This window comes from Podarcis bocagei, assembly GCF_964188305.1.
Source record: "Podarcis bocagei genome assembly, chromosome: 16".
Classification (NCBI taxonomy): Eukaryota; Metazoa; Chordata; class Lepidosauria; order Squamata; family Lacertidae; genus Podarcis; species Podarcis bocagei.
Genome location: NC_138142.1, coordinates 42,076,209 through 42,094,184, shown reverse-complemented (window position 1 = coordinate 42,094,184; position 17,976 = coordinate 42,076,209). Strand labels below are relative to the sequence as shown.

Genomic DNA, 17,976 nt, shown 5'->3' with positions numbered 1-17,976 from the left:
CTGAGCTATTTCATTGGTCCTAACAGCAACTCCAGGGACCTAGGCCCACTTTCCTGCAAAACTGAGAGGTAGTGACTTCTCTGTGGTGACTGGTTCAGGCAGGATTCGAACTCAGGTCCCTGTGAAAGGTGGGGAGTTTTCGTTTGGTTCCTAGAAAGTATGAGAAGGAAGTCCCTTCCCTTACCACCTCAAACCCCTACCGAAAACATGTGAGCTGGTAAGGATTTTGAAAGCCGAAAGAGTCGGACACTTCTCATATGCTCAGAGGCTCTCTTGCCGGGTGGTGTTCTGAAAGCCAGCGAGGAAGAATGTAGTACAAGGGTGCCCCCTAGTGGAACAAGGTCTGTACTGCAGCTGGTGCTTTTTGCCAAATGGGAACAAAATGTACCTATCTTTCCTAAACAGTCTGGAAAAACGACAGAAGAATAACTCTTTCCTGACAAGCCCCATAATGTCACTCACTGGGGTGTTGGGCTCCAAAGACGTCCATTTCCTCTCTAACTCTTTTGCCTTATTTCCTGGCAGTAGCAAAAGCCAGGTAGCATCTTTCAAGGGCGACGGGGTACTTTGTGCTCTCAGCAGTGAAGTTTGGAGTTCAAATCAGAACCTGTGAGATCTGGGGCCTCTGCCTGGTTCCCTGTAACCTCACATCTCGCAGGGAGGGAACCGCCAGAAGGCCCTCGGAGCTGGATCTCAGTGTCCGGGCAGAACGATGGGGGTGGAGACGCTCCTTCAGATATACTGGACCGAGGCCATTTAGGGCTCTAAAGGTCAGCACCAACACTTTGAATTGTGCTCGGAAAGCCAATGTAGGTCTTTCAAGACCGGTGTTATGTGGTCTCGGCGGCCACTCCCAGTCCCCAGTCTAGCTGCCGCATTCTGGATTAGTTGTAGTTTCCGGGTCACCTTCAAAGGTAGCCCCACGTAGAGTGCATGGCAGTAGTCCAAGCAGGGCTGAGTGAGATCAATACCATTTTAACTAATGTGTGACGAAGTGAACCAAGTTTTTAATGACATAATGTGTGCAAGGATGAGTTCCTAACTCCCTATACAGCTCAGAAGCAGGTAAATGGAGAGACCGCTTTAGCCCTTATACACCTAGTAAAAAAGGTAAAGGTAAAGGACCCCTGACCATTAGGTCCAGTCGTGGCCGACTCTGGGGTTGCGGCGCTCATCTCGCTTTACTGGCCAAGGGAGCCGGCGTACAGCTTCCGGGTCATGTGGCCAGCATGACTAAGCCGCTTCTGGCGAACCAGAGCAGCGCGTGGAAACGCCGTTTACCTTCCCACCGGAGCGGTACCTATTTATCTACTTGCACTTTGACGTGCTTTCGAACTGCTAGTTTGACAGGAGCAGGGATCGAGCAACGGGAGCTCACCCCGTCACAGGGATTCGAACTGCCAACCTTCTGATCGGCAAGTCCTAGGCTCTGTGGTTTAGACCACAGCGCCACCCGCATCCCATATACACCTAGTAGATTTCTTCAATCCATGAGAGCGCCTTTCCTGCACGCTTCAAAGATCTCGGTATCCCCCTCCACAGGAACCCAGCCCAGGGGCTTTTAGTGTGGCCGTCCCTGTTCTGTGGAACAGCATCCCTGGCGAGAGGCATCAGAAATAACTGGAGATTTTTTGTTCCAACAGGCTTTCCCAGCTGCACAAATGGGTCTTTGCAACTTGTTAGAGTTTTAGTCTTCTTTTAAGCCTATATGTTGCTTTTGTGTTTTTTAAACTGTTCTTGCTTACCTCGTGTGTGTGTGTGTGAATCGCCTAGAGGCGCTCGTTTGGAAAGCGATTAACAAATCAGTTGCAATAACAAAAACAACCCTAATTTCTGCGAGCTCCTAATGAACGCAAGCCTAAAATGGAAGTTCTTTATTTAAACCAGATTTTGCCTTCTTTGCTTCTTATTTTAACCAGATTTTGCCTTCTTTGTTTCTCCCTCCTCCCTTACTACAGCCCAGATCGAGGTGATCCCCTGCAAGATCTGCGGAGACAAGTCCTCCGGGATCCACTACGGCGTCATCACTTGCGAAGGGTGCAAAGTGAGTCAGAAGAGGCAGCCCCAACCTGCTATGGGCATAGCTGTCAACCATCCCTTATTTGGTGGGAAAGTCCCTTATCCCAGCGCCGTTTCCCGCTGCTGTCCCTTTTTGATGATGTCCCTTAAATTTCCTGGGTTTCAAAGGAAGCAGCTCCTCTCCCTCCCTCCCTGCCGGCCAGGGAGGAGGGAGGCTCCAACTGTGTTGCTTGGCTGCGTTGCTCACCCAATAAGGAGTCTGAGAACGACTGGGGGGTGGAGCTTGCATGCCTTGTGCCGATCAAATCAGCCGCGTTGCCTGGGGACTCGCCTTTGCTCAGCGCTTCCCAGCGGAAAGGTGACGGTGGTTTTCCTTGCTGCATCCCCTTTGCCGGGTTGCTGCGCTGTGGGAACCACCTCTTAAGGCTTCGTTTGGCTGCTGGCTGGGCTTTCTGCCTTTGGCTTGGAGGGGCTCAGAAGTTGAACATACCTGTGCTGGGAAAATCCCTTATTTTGGCTGCTGATCCCTCATTTTTGAGGCTGCTGGTCCCTTATTTTCAAATCTGTAAGTTGACAGCTATGGTTATGGGTTCCATGGCACTCACCAGTGCCATAGAAACCCAGATCAGCTAAGGATGTTATCCTGCAAAGGCCAAACTACAACAATTCAGTGGGAGTTGTGGCCCCAAAACATCTGATTTTATAAATAAACTAGGAGTCTGGTAGATCCATTCCAGCTCCATATAAAACATTTTTGGTCTTCTTAAGTAAAAATAGGAGCTTTGGGCAAATTACGAAAACTGAAACGTGGATTTAATTGTGGATGTTGTTTTGGTTGTAGGTTAGGAAAGAAAACCATGACTGCTATAAAGGGGGGGGGGATAGTGTTATGTATTATGGAATGTTACGTTCAATACAATATTCTTAATTCTATTTGTTAGTGTTGTTAGGAGTTCCTCTTTCAGAGAGCAGCAGTTTTCCCAGGGTGGTTTAACAATCGATCCCTTTTCCCAGAGGAACTCTAGGGATTGTCGTTCTGGGAAGACAACATCTCTCAGCATTTTTAACAGTGCCAGATTTACGTATAAGCTAAATAAGCTATAGTTTAGGGCCCCACTCTCTTGGGGGGGGGGCAAAAAAATTTAAAGGGAAAAAACAACTGGATGTACATTTCCAAAATATAAGATAAAGAACAAATAAAATAAAACCTACATACAGCAACAGTGTTTTGTGTTGTGTAGGCTCCTAGGATGTAAGTCATGGGCCCCGCCTACTAGCCTGCTCCCTAAAATATCACTGCTTTGCTCCTTTCTATATATCGGGTGCCTATATTCTGCATGGACTGGTTGCATGGCCACATGTGCAAATGGCTTGAGATACTTATTAGGTCCATAAATTAGGATATAGCATATTTTCAACAACAAAAAACCAGTGACAATTTGATATTGCCTAAGGACAGCTGAAAGGACGTGGGTGACGCTGTGGGTTAAACCACAGAGCCTAGGACTTGCCAGTCAGAAGGTCAACGCTTCTAATCCCCACGACGGGGTGAGCTCCCGTTGCTCAGTCCTGCCTCCTGCCAACCTAGCAGTTCAAAAGCACGTCAAAGTGCAAGTAGATAAATAGGTACTGCTCCAGCGGGAAGGTAAACGGCGTTTCCATGCGCTGCTCTGGTTCGCCAGAAGTGGCTTAGTCATGCTGGCCTCATGACCCGGAAGCTGTACGCCATCTCCCTCGGCAAATAAAGCGAGATGAGCGCCACAACCCCAGAGTCAGTCACGACTGGACCTAATGGTCAGGGGTCCCTTTACCTTTACCTTTTTAAGGACAGCTGGACCTATAAAAGGCCCCATTACCTTCAGTAGCTCAGGGCCTCATCAAACCTAAATCCGGCCCTGATCCATAACAAAGTGCAGCTTCCGAGATTCTTTGGAGCAGCGGTTCTCAACCTGTGGATCCCCCCAGATGTTGTTGGACTACAACTCCCATCATCCCTGAGCTCTGGCCTTGCTAGCTAGGGGTGATGGGAGTTGTAGTTCAACAACATCTGGGGACCCACGGGTTGAGAATGGCTGCTTTGGAGGAAGCCGCGATGGTTTAAAGTGGGGTGATAGTGCTTTAGATGGGTAGTGCGGATGATGCCCCTATTCTGAGGGGGTCCAACTCTCTCTCTCTCTCTTTCTCGGCCTTCTGCTCTCAGGGTTTCTTCCGGCGGAGCCAGCAAGGGAATGTGACCTACTCTTGCACCCGACAACAGAACTGCCAAATCGACCGCACCAGCCGAAACCGGTGCCAGCACTGCCGCCTGCAGAAATGTCTCAGCCTCGGCATGTCTCGGGACGGTAAGAGACGGGTTGGTGGCAGGGTGGATAAAAATCCATTATTTTTTAAAAATTAATCGGATTTTTATTTTTATTTAAATCGAATTTTTAAAATAAAATGCTTTTGGAGGAAAAATCTTTCTAAGGATAGTTTTCTATTTCCAAAGGCTACTCATCAGGAAATAAGGATTTGTTTTAAGTTTTTCACGTGTGCTAAAACTCAGTCTAAGGTGTTTAAAAACAAACAAACCGTTTAACCACATCAGTTAACAAAAATAGATACATATGCTATAATGTTACTGCTTTAGTTAAATAAATTGCTTAAATTTTTATTAAGGAAATGATTATTTTTCTCCTTCCAATAAAGTACGGCAGAAAAGTTGTCCAAATATAAACAGTGAACTTATTGAACCTCACAATAATTTCATGATTATCTGTCAATGTGTTTCTAATTGTATAACCAAATGAGTGTTTTTGATGTAACTGTAACAACTACTCTGGAAATTTATTATTCCAAAAATGAAACCTGCATCTGGTTGTAAAAATATGAGATTGTACCAGCAAGAATGAGTCTTTCTGTAAAAAAAAAAAAAAAAAAAGATTTAAATCAAGTCTTACTGACTAGTGTGAATGTGGCCTTAATCATGTCAATAATAATAATAATAATACAGTGGTACCTCGGGTTAAGTACTTAATTCGTTCCGGAGATCTGTACTTAACCTGAAACTGTTCTTAACCTGAAGCACCACTTTAGCTAATGGGGCCTCCTGCTGCTGCCGCACCGCCGGAGCACGATTTCTGTTCTTATCCTGAAGCAAAGTTCTTAACCTGAAGCACTATTTCTGGGTTAGTGGAGTCTGTAACCTGAAGCGTCTGTAACCCGAGGTACCACTGTAATAATAATAATAAATATTCATACCCAGCCACTCTGGGCAGCTCCCAACAGAATATTAAAAACACGATAAAACATCAAACATTAAAAACTTCCCTAAAAAGGGCTGCCTTCTGACGTGTTCTAAGTCAGATACAGTCATACCTCGGGTTACAGACGCTTCAGGTTATGTTTTTTTCAGGTTACGGACCTGCCAAAACCCGGAAGTTCCAGAATGGGTTACTTCTGGGTTTGGGGGGGTCATGCATGCGCAGAAGCGCCGAATCGCAACCCACGCGTGTGCAGACACGCTGTTGTGGGTTGCGAACGCTGCAGGTTGCGAACGTGCATCCCGCACGGATCACGTTTGCAACCCGAGCCTCCACTGTAGTTGTTTATCCCCTTGACATCTGATGGGAGGGCGTTCCACAGGGCGGGTGCCGCCACCAAGAAGGCCCTCTGCCTGGTTCAGGCAGGAACATCCGACCAATGTGTAACAAATCTCATTTTTCCTCCCCAGCCGTCAAATTTGGCCGGATGTCGAAGAAGCAGCGGGACAGCCTCCACGCTGAAGTCCAGAAGCAGCTGCAGCAGCAGCAGCAGCAGGATGGAGAGGCTTCGCCTTACTCTCTGGGTGTCGCCAACGGGCAGTTGAAGTTGGCTCCCCCGCCGGACCTCCTGGAGGCCTCGGCCTGCTCCACCACCGCCCTCCTGAATGGCCAGGCGCGCCTCAGCCAGTGCCCGGACGAGACGGCCGCCTTGGCTTACTCCAACGGACTTGCCAAGGCCCAGAGCATTCTGGGAGAGGACCTGCGCGCCCCCTTCACCAAGGAGTACAGCCCTGAGCGCATCAAGATGGAGAGCCGGGGCAGCGTCTATTACGCCCTGGGGACGCAGGCATCGCCGGAGCTCTCGCACCCGGACGCCCACGGAGCCAAGCGGCCGGCATGCGACGAGGGGGAGAGCCTCGACTTCTACACCGCCCCCAGCTTCACCAGCCTCTTGGAGTCCCCAAACTCGTCCCTGACGGAGATCGGTGAGTGGAAGGAAGAGGGTGGCGTTTTCTAGCTCGGCACTTTTGAGCCACGGCACCGAGGGGTGAAGCAGTATGGGGTTGTGGTGGCCAGGCAGGTCAAAGGCTTGTTGCTGGTTCTGCAACAAGGTCCCTTTCTCCAACGCCATGGTGTCATGGTCCGGATCACGGGCGATCGAAGTCCTGGCAGGGGACGTCAGGACTGAGGGCAAGATGGCGGGGTGGGAGCAGGGACAGGGATCCAGAAGCCAGGAGTCCGAGGGTCAGAGAGCTGGGAGTCAAGAAGCTGAGGGTCTGAGGGTAGGGAAGCAAGGGGTCACAAAGTCAGGGGTCTGAGGATCAAGAAGCAAGGAGTCATGAAGACAGGGGTCCGAGGGTCAAGAAGCAGGGAGTCAAGAAGTCAGGGGTCCGAGGGTCAGGAAGCAAGGAGTCACAAAGTCAGGGGTCCGAGGATCAAGAAGCAAGGAGTCAAGAAGACAGGGATCGAAGGGTCAAGAAGCAGGGAGTCAAGAAGTCAGGGGTCCGAGGGTCAGGAAGCAAGGAGTCACGAAGTCAAGGGTCCGAGGGTTGAGGAGCAAGGAGTCAAGAAGCCTAGCTGCAAGGATCAGGAAGCAAGAAGCCAAACGCAGCAAGGCTGGAAGCGTGTTGCTGTGGCAAAGAGCCGAAGGGAAATGCTGGCCTTATATCCCTTCCCAGCTCTTGCCACCAGTTACCAAGCGGCCTCACCTGTGCGGCCGTGCCTTGCCTCTCCAGATGGATGGAAGAACAGGGAATGCGCAGGCTGTGATTTGGGTCGGAAGCACACACAGAGACACCCGCCACTTCCCCTCTTTTCCAGTGGGGCAGGGGAGGAGCCAGAGGAGGAGGGGGAGTGGCTAGGTGAGTCCGCGCAAACCCTGACCTGCCCGCCTCTTCCCCGCCGTTCCCCAGAGCACCTCACACAGAACGTCGTCAAGTCCTACCGAGAGACGTGCCAGCTGCGCCTGGAAGACCTCCAGCTGCTGAGATGGGAGACCTTCACCAGGGAGGAAGTGGGGAGCTACCAGAAAAAGGTGAGGGGGCGCTCTCCTCAGTGCCGAAAGGCTCCGCCTCTTTACCGTGTGGGGTATTGTCTGTAAGCTGCCTTCTTATTATTATTTATTGAATTTATCAATCAATCTTTATTACGGTGGAAGGGGACGACCGAGGGGGGGCACCTAGTAACTCTGGTTTCCACTCAATTGGCGTCACAGGTGTGGTGGTATCGTTAAGAGCAGTGGACTCGTAATCTGGTGAACCGGGTTCGCTTCCCCGCTCCTCCACATGCAGCTGCTGGTTGACCTTGGGCCAGTCACACTTCTCTGAAGTCTCTCAGTCTCACTCACCTCACCGAGTGTTTGTTGTGGGAGAGGAAGGGAAAGGAGATTGTTAGCCGCTTTCAGACTCCTTCGGGTAGTGATAAAGCGGGATATCAAATCCAAACTCTTCTTCTTCATCTTCTTCTTCTACTGAGCGCTCAGTTTTCGAGCAGCTAGCGCTCGGGATCACTTTGCATCTGGAATCCAAGAGTATCATTCTTGTTTCAGCTTATATCCCACCATATCCAGTGCAAACACAGATCGAGAGCACATGGCGTAAATTCCACAGTTTCCTTTAATGGTAAAGGTACCCCTGACCATTAGGTCCAGTCGTGGATGACTCTGGGGTTGCACGCTCTTCTCACTCTATAGGCCGAGGGAGCCGGCGTTTGTCCGCAGACAGCTTCCGGGTCATGTGGCCAGCATGACTAAGCCGCTTCTGGCGAACCAGAGCAGCACACGGAAACGCCGTTTACCTTCCCGCCGGAGCGGTACCTATTTATCTACTTGCACTTTGACGTGCTTTCAAACTGCTAGGTGGGCAGGAGCTGGGACCGAGCAACGGGAGCTCACGCCATCGTGGGGATTCGAACTGCCAACCTTCTGATCGGCAAGCCCTAGGCTCTGTGGTTTAACCCACAGCGCCACCCGCGTCCCTACAGTTTCCTTTACTCCCTACAAACTAAGTACCCCAGATCGCCATTTTACATAATAGGAGATATGAATGCCAGAATAGGCTCAAATGATGATAGCCTGGAAATAAAATTCCTAATATTAAGAGATCTAAAGGCAAATAGTGCCCTCTTTCTAAACCCCCCCCCCATAGACATTCAAAAGATTGTCAAATCAACTATGCTGGCTTCTGCCTAGCTTTTTTACAAATAAGTCTTAACCTTATCATTGTTAATGGAGTGCTCCTCGGAGACAGAGAAGGCGAGTACACATTCATAAATACAAATGGAGCCAGCACAGTAGACTACTGTCTCACTAACAGGGAGGCTTTCGAATCAATTAAAAAATTCAACATCGATATTAGGACTGAAAGCGATCGCCTACCTCTAATCGTCTCCACTACTGGCCAAAATTCAATTCAGCACTCTTAGGTAGAACATGAGGAAATAGATAAAGCAAATGATCCATCATTGCACAGAAAAAAAATGGACACCTGAGATCGCAATTGCAACTGAGAAGAGATGGAATTCACAAACTGCAGTTAAGACCAGTTATGATTAACAATTTATCAATAGATTAATAAGCCCTGACGGCTTACGGAAATCTCATTGAGTCCTAGCAGGATGTGGTCTCTGTCAACATAAACTCAGCCGGCAAGCCTGTTGCGTGGCGAGTCCCCTCCCCCCTTGTGAAATGAAGACACAGGACACATTATTTAAGGTTAATGGGCGTAAAAGGCCACAACTTTATTGATTACAGGAATTGAGAGGTATTGGCCTTAGGCATTGGTTCCTATCGACTACCCGGCATGGAGACCGGGAAGGGTTAACCACCAGCCGGGGGAGTCCTGCTGAAGTACGCCAACTAGGACCCCCTTGGGTGTCACCGCTCGGGGGCATGCCTTAGGTTTACACCTCCATAGGCTTCGGACAGGGCAACACCCCCCGGAGTCCTCTACCGGACTACCCTTCGCCTTGGGGAAAGGTGATGGCGCTTCCTCCCCCCCTTCATTTGCATAACAATTACCCCTGCCAATGCCTAACTGCCAATACCGGGAAAGTTGTGACCTTTGCTACGAGGTAGGTGAAAAAGCCAAATGGCTGGATATTTGCCACGTGGGAAAATTCCTACCAGGCCCCTTGCGGCGACCAACCGGAGTCCATAGCAAGGTCAAGGCTAGCTAAACGTAAGGGAGGGTGGGATGGGAAGCCGCAGCAGCTGGAACGGGGAAAAGAGAGCAGTCCCCGGGCGCGCCAGCTTTAAATGTGTTAGGCCACGCCTCCCCGGCCTGTTGATTGGCTGGCCGGGGCGGTGACGCGCCCGAGGATTCCCCTACTCTCGCGGGGGCTGTGAGCCAGCCCCCGCATGCATGGGGAGGGGGTGGGCCTGCAACCCCACCTCTTCCCCAGCTCGGAAGTGGCTCTATTGAATTTATGTACCACCCTATACTTGGGGGGGGTCTCAGGGCGGTTTGCAGAATTAAATCAAGGCTTCTGTGACTGTGCCAGTTCTGCAGATTGAACCAGCCGAGTGGGCAAATTGGGGGGGCGAGGCGATCTCACAGGTGAACTAGTCCCAAGCCCTTAAGGGCTATTATTTATATACTAATGGTAACACCCCAGGTTGGCGCGATTCCTCTCCCTCGCTGCCAATGCCACCGTGCGTAAGAATTCTGCTGGCGTGCGCTTAATTTGGTGGAATGCCTAAGCCGGTGCGGAACGGGGCGGTTTGGGGTGAGCGAGAAAGCTCCCTTTGATTTCAGCCGCTCCCGTTGAGTAACGAGTGATCCTTTGCTCTGTGTATGCCTTGAATGACTGAACCAGTGACTCAGCCTGGCAGATGGGCCAGGGAGGCGGGCAAGTCACCTCTCAGCACCAGCCTCAGAGAGCCTTGGGATGAATCCCTCTCTTTTGCTTGCTCACTGTGATTTACTGCTGGCTCGTTCCTGTCCCTATAGTGGGTTTTTCCCCCCCATCCCAATCTCTCTCTCTCTCTCCTTCCAGTCCATGGAAGAGATGTGGGAGCGCTGCGCCTGCCGCATCACCGAGGCCATACAGTACGTGGTGGAGTTCGCCAAGCGCATGGACAGCTTCATGGACCTGTGCCAAAACGACCAGATCGTGCTCCTCAAAGCGGGTGAGGAACGGAGCTCCTTTGGGCGGGTCGCAGTTAGGCTTCTGTAGTTGCCGGACATTTTATGGAGCGAAATCAGCTGAGAAGGAAAGAGGAGAGTCCATGTGGCTTTGGCCCAGGCTACCTGCAAGGTCACACCTCCTGATACATACCTGCCCAGGAGCTTAAAACCCTCATCTCTCGTTCCCATCAATATCACAGACTGACACAGGAGAGAGAGCCTTTTCTGTGGCTGCTCCCAGATTCCAAGAGAATCTTTATTTTTTAATACGTTTTTATTCTTTTTTAAAATATTAATTAACATTCATACAACAGAACTTCTCATCTTATACAATATTTTTTGGACTTCCGTCAACACCTCTGATGATTTTACGTACTTACTGTGCATTTCTTAATTTCATATCACCTTTAAATATCTTTAACTAATAATTCTCCTCATTGTCTTTTTTTTTTGCAATATTTCTAATAATTCGCCTTACAAAACTTCTTGCAAACCTACTAGCATAATCTGTTCGTCACAATTACTTTTCAAATAGTCCGTAAATTTACTCCAGTCTTATGAGAATCTCTGGTCCCGCAGGTTTTGAATCCTTCCTGTTAGTTTATCTAATTCTGCATAGTCCGTCATTTTCATCCTCCAATTCTTTCGTCGGTAATTCTTCTTTCTTCCTATTTTGTGCCAATAGTATTCTCGCTGCAAGCTTTGCATATAAGAACAACTTCCAATCCTTTCTATTTATATCATCTCCTGCAATGCCAAGTAAAAATGCTTCTGGTTTCTTAATAAATGTATATTTCAACTTTTTTTTTCATCTCATTGTAAATCATTTCCCAGAAGCTTTTCCCTCCCAAGAGAATCTAGACTGGCTCCTTTTGGGTTATATTTCTGCCTTCTGGCTAAAACCCGGAGACAGACCTTTGGGAAACGAGAAGGAAGCAGCGAGAGGCAGGGAGAATTCATTTTCGTTTGGGGAGAGAGCTGAGGATTTGGGGCCAAGTCTGAGATGAGTTTTGAGTTCCTGCTATGGCAAAGGTCATAGAATCCTAGAATTGTAGATTAGGAAGGGACCCCTAGGGTCATCTAGTCCAACCCCCTGAGCAATGCAGGAATCTTTTTCCCAACCTGGGATTCGAATCCGCAACTCTAAGATTAAGAGTCTCCTGCTGTACTGACTGAGACATCCCAGCTCACGTCTGAGGGCTGGCGCTTGTGCGTCTTCCAAGTCTCCGCTTTCCCAACTCTCTTTATCTGGCTTTTTAACTGCTGGCACCCAGGGTGGGAGAAATATTCCATTCATTCTGTACACAATCCTACCCAACTCCCAAGAAAATAGCACTTTTACAGCCGCTCTCGGAAATTCTCAGCTCTCTGAATTTTGCAGCGTAGTTAAACAACACACACCTGCGTGCCCTGCAAATTGGTGGTCTACAGCACAGTTTTACTCAAGAGTAGACCCACCAAAATGATTGGAACCACCTTCAACGAGCCCCCTCTGAAGACGACAAGCGGTGGGTGCAAACCCAGTGTATTGGGGGGAAAGTTTGGATTAAAAATGGGTATATTTGCAAAAATAATACAGTGCAGTGTATTGTAGTATTAAATTGCTTGAAAACATATTATGTTGGGCAAGGAGAAAGGCAAACATTAATATGCTGACCTGATTTGGTGAAGATATTTTTTTAAATCTTAAACTACTGACTAGAAAAGCCTCCAAAGATCAGACTTTCCAAGAGCAAATTTTGGAATTTATGAAAGATAATAAGCAAGATTTGCAGAGTTTTGCAATTGAGGTCAGAGCACTGTCTCCAGGAATTTAAAAAAGACTTTGGAATTTTGCGCAAAGACCTCCGCAAGGTTAAAACAGAAGTTGGAGGTTTGCAAAAAAGGGGCATTAGAGATTGAAAATGTTAAAATTGCAGATTTAGAAAGATTACAGGAAGAATCACAATCTGCAACAGCTTTTTTACAGCTTAGGGAAGCTGCTTCAGTGAAGATATTTTTTAAAATCTCAAACTGGTGAACGAGGTTGGAGGAATGAAAAACTGGGTGTCCACTAGGGACACCCTTAGATGATACTTGCTTTGGGGGGGTCTCTTCCCAGTCTAGTCCTGGGAATGAGGTGTTGGAGTCCCCACTATCTCCCCACCCACCCTGAAAAGGGGTGCCCAGCTTGGCTGGCCCCCACATTCCCACCTCCTTCCAAAGGTGAGGCAGGTTTTGAGAGAAAAGTCTGCACCTTCCTATTTTTGCTTCATCCTTGCCTTTTAAGTCTTTGTTTTCGTTTTGCTTCCGCCCCGCCAGGTGCCATGGAAGTAGTTCTGGTGAGAATGTGTCGTGCCTTCAATTCCGAGAACCGGACGGTCTTCTTTGAAGGGAAATACGCCGGCCCAGAGCTCTTCAAATCCCTCGGTATGACGGCGACCGTCATCTCAGGACGATAGACTAAAAAAACGGAATGAGCCCGCTATGGGTCCCAAGGCCGATAGTTGTGCCATCGAAAAGCAGTTGAGGAAAGGGGGATAAGTCTTTGGAGGAGGAGTTGCCAGGCTAGAGCAAGCCGTGCTTTGAGCTCTCAGCTTGGCCTACCTCGGAAGTTTGTTGTGGGGATTTAATGAGGGGGTGGACAGACCCACGTATTTGCCACCTTGAGCTCCGGGTAGGGAAAGGTGAGATATGAACACGCCCCCCCCCAAAAAAAAAAAATTTAAAAAAAGGAAATGTCCATTAAAGCTGAGTGAAGTTCTCTGAGCACCAAACAGGCCGATAATTAACTGAGAATGCATCTCTGCTACTCTCTCATGTGTGTTTAACTTAGATTACATGGGAGGGGTATTTCAGTTGCAAATCTCCATTTTGCGGGAGTTGTCTTTGTTTTCAAGCCGCCTTGTGCTGATGCTTCTCTCTGTGGAGATGCAGGCTGCATGGAGAGAAAGAACTTTGGTTTCAGTTCTGTTTGGAGTAATGGAGTAATTTTACATTTCTATGAAGATGTACCTGTGCTTGGACAAGCACATGATTTTGGGCAACTATTTGAACGTATCGCTATTGTTGTAAGTCTGTTTTGAAGAAAGTTCTGCTTTATTAAAGCTTTGGAACCCAAATAAATAGAGATAAAGTAAAGGTAAAAGTACCCCTGACCTTTAGGTCCAGTCGTGGCCGACTCTGGGGTTGCGGCGCTCATCTCACTTTACTGGCCGAGGGAGCCGGCGTACAGCTTCCGGGTCATGTGACCAGCATGACTAAGCCGCTTCTGGCAAACCAGAGCAGCGCACGGAAACGCCGTTTACCTTCCCACCAGAGCGGTACCTATTTATCTATTTGCACTTTTACATGCTTTTGAACTGCTAGGTTGGCAGGAGCAGGGACTGAGCAATGGAAGCTCACCCCGTCGCAGGGATTCGAACCACCGATCTTCTGATCAGCAAGTCCTAGGCTCTGTGGTTTAACCCACAGTGCCACCCGCATCCCTAGAAATAGAGATAGGAACTCACTAATAAATAGGTTGATTACCTTTTTGCTGTTGTCACTGACCCAAGTCTCCCCATCCTCTACCTCCAGGATGCAACGAGTTGATCAACTCCATCTTCGACTTTGCTCACAGTCTCTGCGCTCTGCACTTCTCCGAGAACGAAATGGCCCTCTTCACGGCGCTGGTGCTTATTAACTCAAGTAAGAGGCTGCCGATTCATCCTGCGCCATGTTTGAGGAAGTTGCTGGAGGTGGCAGAGGGCGGGGTCCTTGTGGCTGGGAGGGGCCACCTGACATCAGCTCCCATCATGCCCCGGTGGAGAAGTCTGTGCTGTAATCTTTTTGCTACACTTGCACTTTCTTCCTCCTACTTTGCCCCCAAAGGATCCTGGGAGTTGTAGTTTACTTACAATCCTACCTATACTGCCTTATGTAGCTGCCTTAAATATACCAGAGAGGTCACTTCTGGTCTGCTGCAGGAGGTTAATGGCGGTGAGCTCCGTGTCGTCCGATTAAATGATTACACAGTCCCGGCAAAATAGGGCTTGAGGGTGCCGCCAGGGCTTGGCGCACCCCTGAGAAACCCCCCACGGAAGAGTGGGGACCCTAAAGTTCCAGCAGAGCGAAGAAACTCACCCCCCCCCTTAAATATAACAGAGAGGTCAGACCAAGTGGTTTGATCTCAACCCAGTGATTATACTTATCCGCAATGGAGAGGGGCACTGAGAAAATCCAGTGGTCGGGGTGGTCTGGGAGAGTCCTGAGAGCCGGGTAAAGAGCCCTGGAGGGCCTCATCCAGCCCCCAGGACTGAGGTTCCTCACCACAAATGTTGATGTTTGCTTTGAACAGCCAGTTGATCTGCATATTCGAAAGAGGCCAGGTGTCGCTTGCAGACGGTTCACTGCTCACCCCAGGCGAATTGTAAGCCGGCCAGCTTTCCCAACAGCCGCAATGGACTCTTTCCAAGTTTTTGTCCTTCCTTGCAGATCGTCCCTGGTTGCAAGAGAAGAGCAAGGTGGAGCGTCTGCAGAACAATCTGGAGTTGGCCTTCAGGCACATGTTGCGGAAAAACCACCGGGAAGGCATCCTGGCCAAGGTGCGTATCTGCTGGAGACTTTGCTGGGTGCAAGTGAGAGAGACCCTCCCCCTGTCTTAAGCACCTCCTCTCCCTCCGTTAAACACCTCACCTAGATCACCAGCTACCTGTACTGCTTGCCTGCCTGCTTGCCGGCTATTCTATTATCACGCTGGAGTTGATGCTGCCACCTATTGGCAGCTACACAGACTGCAGCATGACAACAACCTTACGTTTTTATGTCTATATGAAGATATATCAACCTCTCCCTCCTTGTCCGCTTGCCTGCCTGCCTGCCTGCCTGCCATTCTGTCGTCATGCTGGAGTTGATGTGGCCACCTTTTGCCAGCTGCGCAGACTGCAGCATGACGACAGCCTTACATTGTTATGTATATAGGAAGATATATGTAATCTCTCTCTCTCCTCGCTTCCGACAGTTGCCTCCCAAAGGGAAGCTTCGAAGCCTCTGCTGCCAGCATGTGGAAAAGCTGCGTTCCTTCCGCCAGATGTACCCCATCATTGTCCACGCCGTCTTCCCGCCCCTGTACAAAGAGCTCTTCAGCGCAGACTGCGACCCTCTACAGGGAACAGCAGGGGTATAATCCCCCCGCTCCCAGCAGGGCGAGGACCCTCTCTCTCTCTGCCTTTCTCCAGCTTCTCCTCTGCAACCGACGCCAGAGCGGGAAGGGGCAGGAGGTGGTAGCCAAGACCAAAACAATCTTGCTGCCATCTTTGCCTGCCCAAAACGGAGCAGAGCAGCTGGAGCGGAACGCCTGGGTTTTGTGCTCGAAAGATCCCCACTTCTGACACCAGCTTTGGTACGCAACCTCGACCGCATCTCTTCGTCCCTGGATAAGCACGGAGCGAGCCCACACTACCCCCTCAGAGGAAACCGCGGGGCTGAGGGACTAGGCAACGTGTGTGAGAGCCGCTTTGGAAAGCATTCGGAAACCTACCGCTGTGGAAGCTTAAAAGTATTAAGTAAGGGGAGGGTCTTGTGGACAAACAGCACTCCTAGCGTGAGGAAGCTCTCGCCGTGACGAAGTCTCCCTGGAGGGGCAAAGTCCAATTAGCTGCCCACGTGGTAACGCCGTGGCCAAAATGGCCGACTTAGGTAGCCAAGAAATACCTCATTTTTGCTGCCTAATGGCACAAGACTCAACCAAGCTGTTCTGTTTTTTGTTTTTTCTTGAAACCAAGTTTTTAAGAAATAATTATATATATATATATATATATATTGTGGACAAATGTGGTTCTATAAGATAGATCTCTATTTTTCAGTGTCTGTCCGCTTCTGTATTTGATAACGAAAGAGTCTCTTGTCTTTTTCTCTCATTGTGTGTGTGTGTGTGTCTCACACACACACTGACCTCTCGGTTTAGATTCTAACTCACCAGCAACTTCCAAAAACCAACAACCCCCCACAAACCTCATATCCTGCTGCTTTCACTTTCTTTTAAAACGGGAGGGGGGGAAATATTGGCACATATGCACGAAACCCAAATGCTTTTGGGTAACTTTTGCCCAAGCAGTTTCCCGATGAACTGGCGTAGTTGCCTGGGGTTGCCTCACGTCAAATGTCTCGCGAAGCCCATGCCACCTTCTGCCACGCTCCTCCTGGGCACAAAACGGTCGACGGAAGGATGTCGACAGGTTGTGCGGTTTCTGTGAGGGAAGTGAGGAGGTCAGGCTGGCTGGGGAGAAACCTCCCGTGTGGCTTAAGCACAGAAGGGGCCGTTGTGTTTGTAGGACAGCAACAAAAATGGAAACTGAGGCTGGATCGGGACTGGATAGCCCAGGAAGGAGGGGAATAGCTGCAAAACTTGACTTGAATTAACCAAGTCACATTTTTCTGTAGCTTCCACCACCACACACCCCAAGCAACTGCTAGTCTTGCTTAACCAGCCCTCACAGCTTTCCTTCACCCCAAACCACACCTGCACTTAAAAACCTTTATCAGTCTTGTACCAGTTTAACATTTGCCTCAACAAATTCTGGGAATTGTAATTTGCACAGAAATGGGGGGGGTGGGCATGTGGAAAATTCCTTGTCTCTTCTTCCGGAACGGGGTAGAGAAGGGGGAGACTGTTACCACTGGGTGATGCAAACCTACCTTTTTCTTGTATCTTTTGTTAGGACTGTCTCTCAGTTAAAGTACGCTTAGTCAGTTTGTTGTATGGGTTTGGATCGGCGGATTAAATCTGCCTATGAATTACATGAGAGGTCAGAAAGCAAAAATAAAAGCAAAATAAAAGCACCAGCCTCCCTTTTTTGGCCTCATGTTCCCTTGTTTGATGCGTTCCCTTCTGTGGGATATGCCCTCCACCACAACCACCGCCTCCACTTTCCCAATTAACCTCCGTCTCCTGAGCTCAGTGCTGAGAGGGGCACATCGCCTAGGTCTCAGGTTTGGGTCCTGAAGTCTCAGCGAGCGGGGCATAGCTGGCCTGGCAACCAGAATGGGGAAACATCTGTTGGGCTTTCCAGAGAGGCACCAACTTGAATAAAATAAAACGCCGGGGGGGGGGGAGACCAGGTAAGCCCTGCCACGCATCACTGACATGGCGCATACACACATCATTTGAATGGCAATGCACTCCGAATGGGTGACCACACACGTAGGTGATTTTGTCTACCTGGGTTCCACCATAACCAGCAACCTCTCCATCGATGCTGAGCTGGACAGGTGTATTGGCAAGGCAGATACAGCAATGGCCCGCCTCTCCGAAAGGGTCTGGTAGAATGTGATACTTAGCGGCCAATACCAAGGTGAAGGTCTAGCAGGGCTTGCATGTTGAGCACGCTGCTTTGTGGTCATGAGACATGGGGAGCTTGAACCCTCCAAGAGCAACACTTCAACAGCTTCCACATTCACTGTGTCAGGAAGATTTTGGGCATCCCACAGCAGGACAGAGTCTCAAAGAAAGATGCTCTCTGTCATGCCCACATCCCCAGCACGTTCGCACTGCTGTCTCAGCGATGTCTGTGGGAATGTTCAGGGATCCAGGAGAGGATCTATTGTTTGATTATAGCCTTTCCAACTTG

General features: G+C 49.3%; 1 protein-coding gene across 5 annotated transcripts in view; it reads left to right on the top strand.

The window, feature by feature from the left end:
* RORC (RAR related orphan receptor C) overlaps nucleotides 1–17,188 on the top strand; it is a 204,518-nt gene extending 187,330 nt beyond the window's left edge. For all 5 annotated transcript variants that reach the window (XM_081173640.1, XM_081173639.1, XM_081173638.1 and 2 more), the window contains 9 exons: nucleotides 1,959–2,044; nucleotides 4,220–4,361; nucleotides 5,732–6,247; nucleotides 7,175–7,296; nucleotides 10,257–10,389; nucleotides 12,689–12,796; nucleotides 13,946–14,056; nucleotides 14,843–14,952; nucleotides 15,369–17,188. In XM_081173640.1, coding sequence (XP_081029766.1) covers nucleotides 1,959–2,044; nucleotides 4,220–4,361; nucleotides 5,732–6,247; nucleotides 7,175–7,296; nucleotides 10,257–10,389; nucleotides 12,689–12,796; nucleotides 13,946–14,056; nucleotides 14,843–14,952; nucleotides 15,369–15,533 — 1,493 coding nt within the window. In that variant the 3' untranslated portion in view covers nucleotides 15,534–17,188. The remainder of the gene's footprint in view (nucleotides 1–1,958; nucleotides 2,045–4,219; nucleotides 4,362–5,731; nucleotides 6,248–7,174; nucleotides 7,297–10,256; nucleotides 10,390–12,688; nucleotides 12,797–13,945; nucleotides 14,057–14,842; nucleotides 14,953–15,368) is intronic.
* Nucleotides 17,189–17,976: the final 788 nt, after the last annotated feature.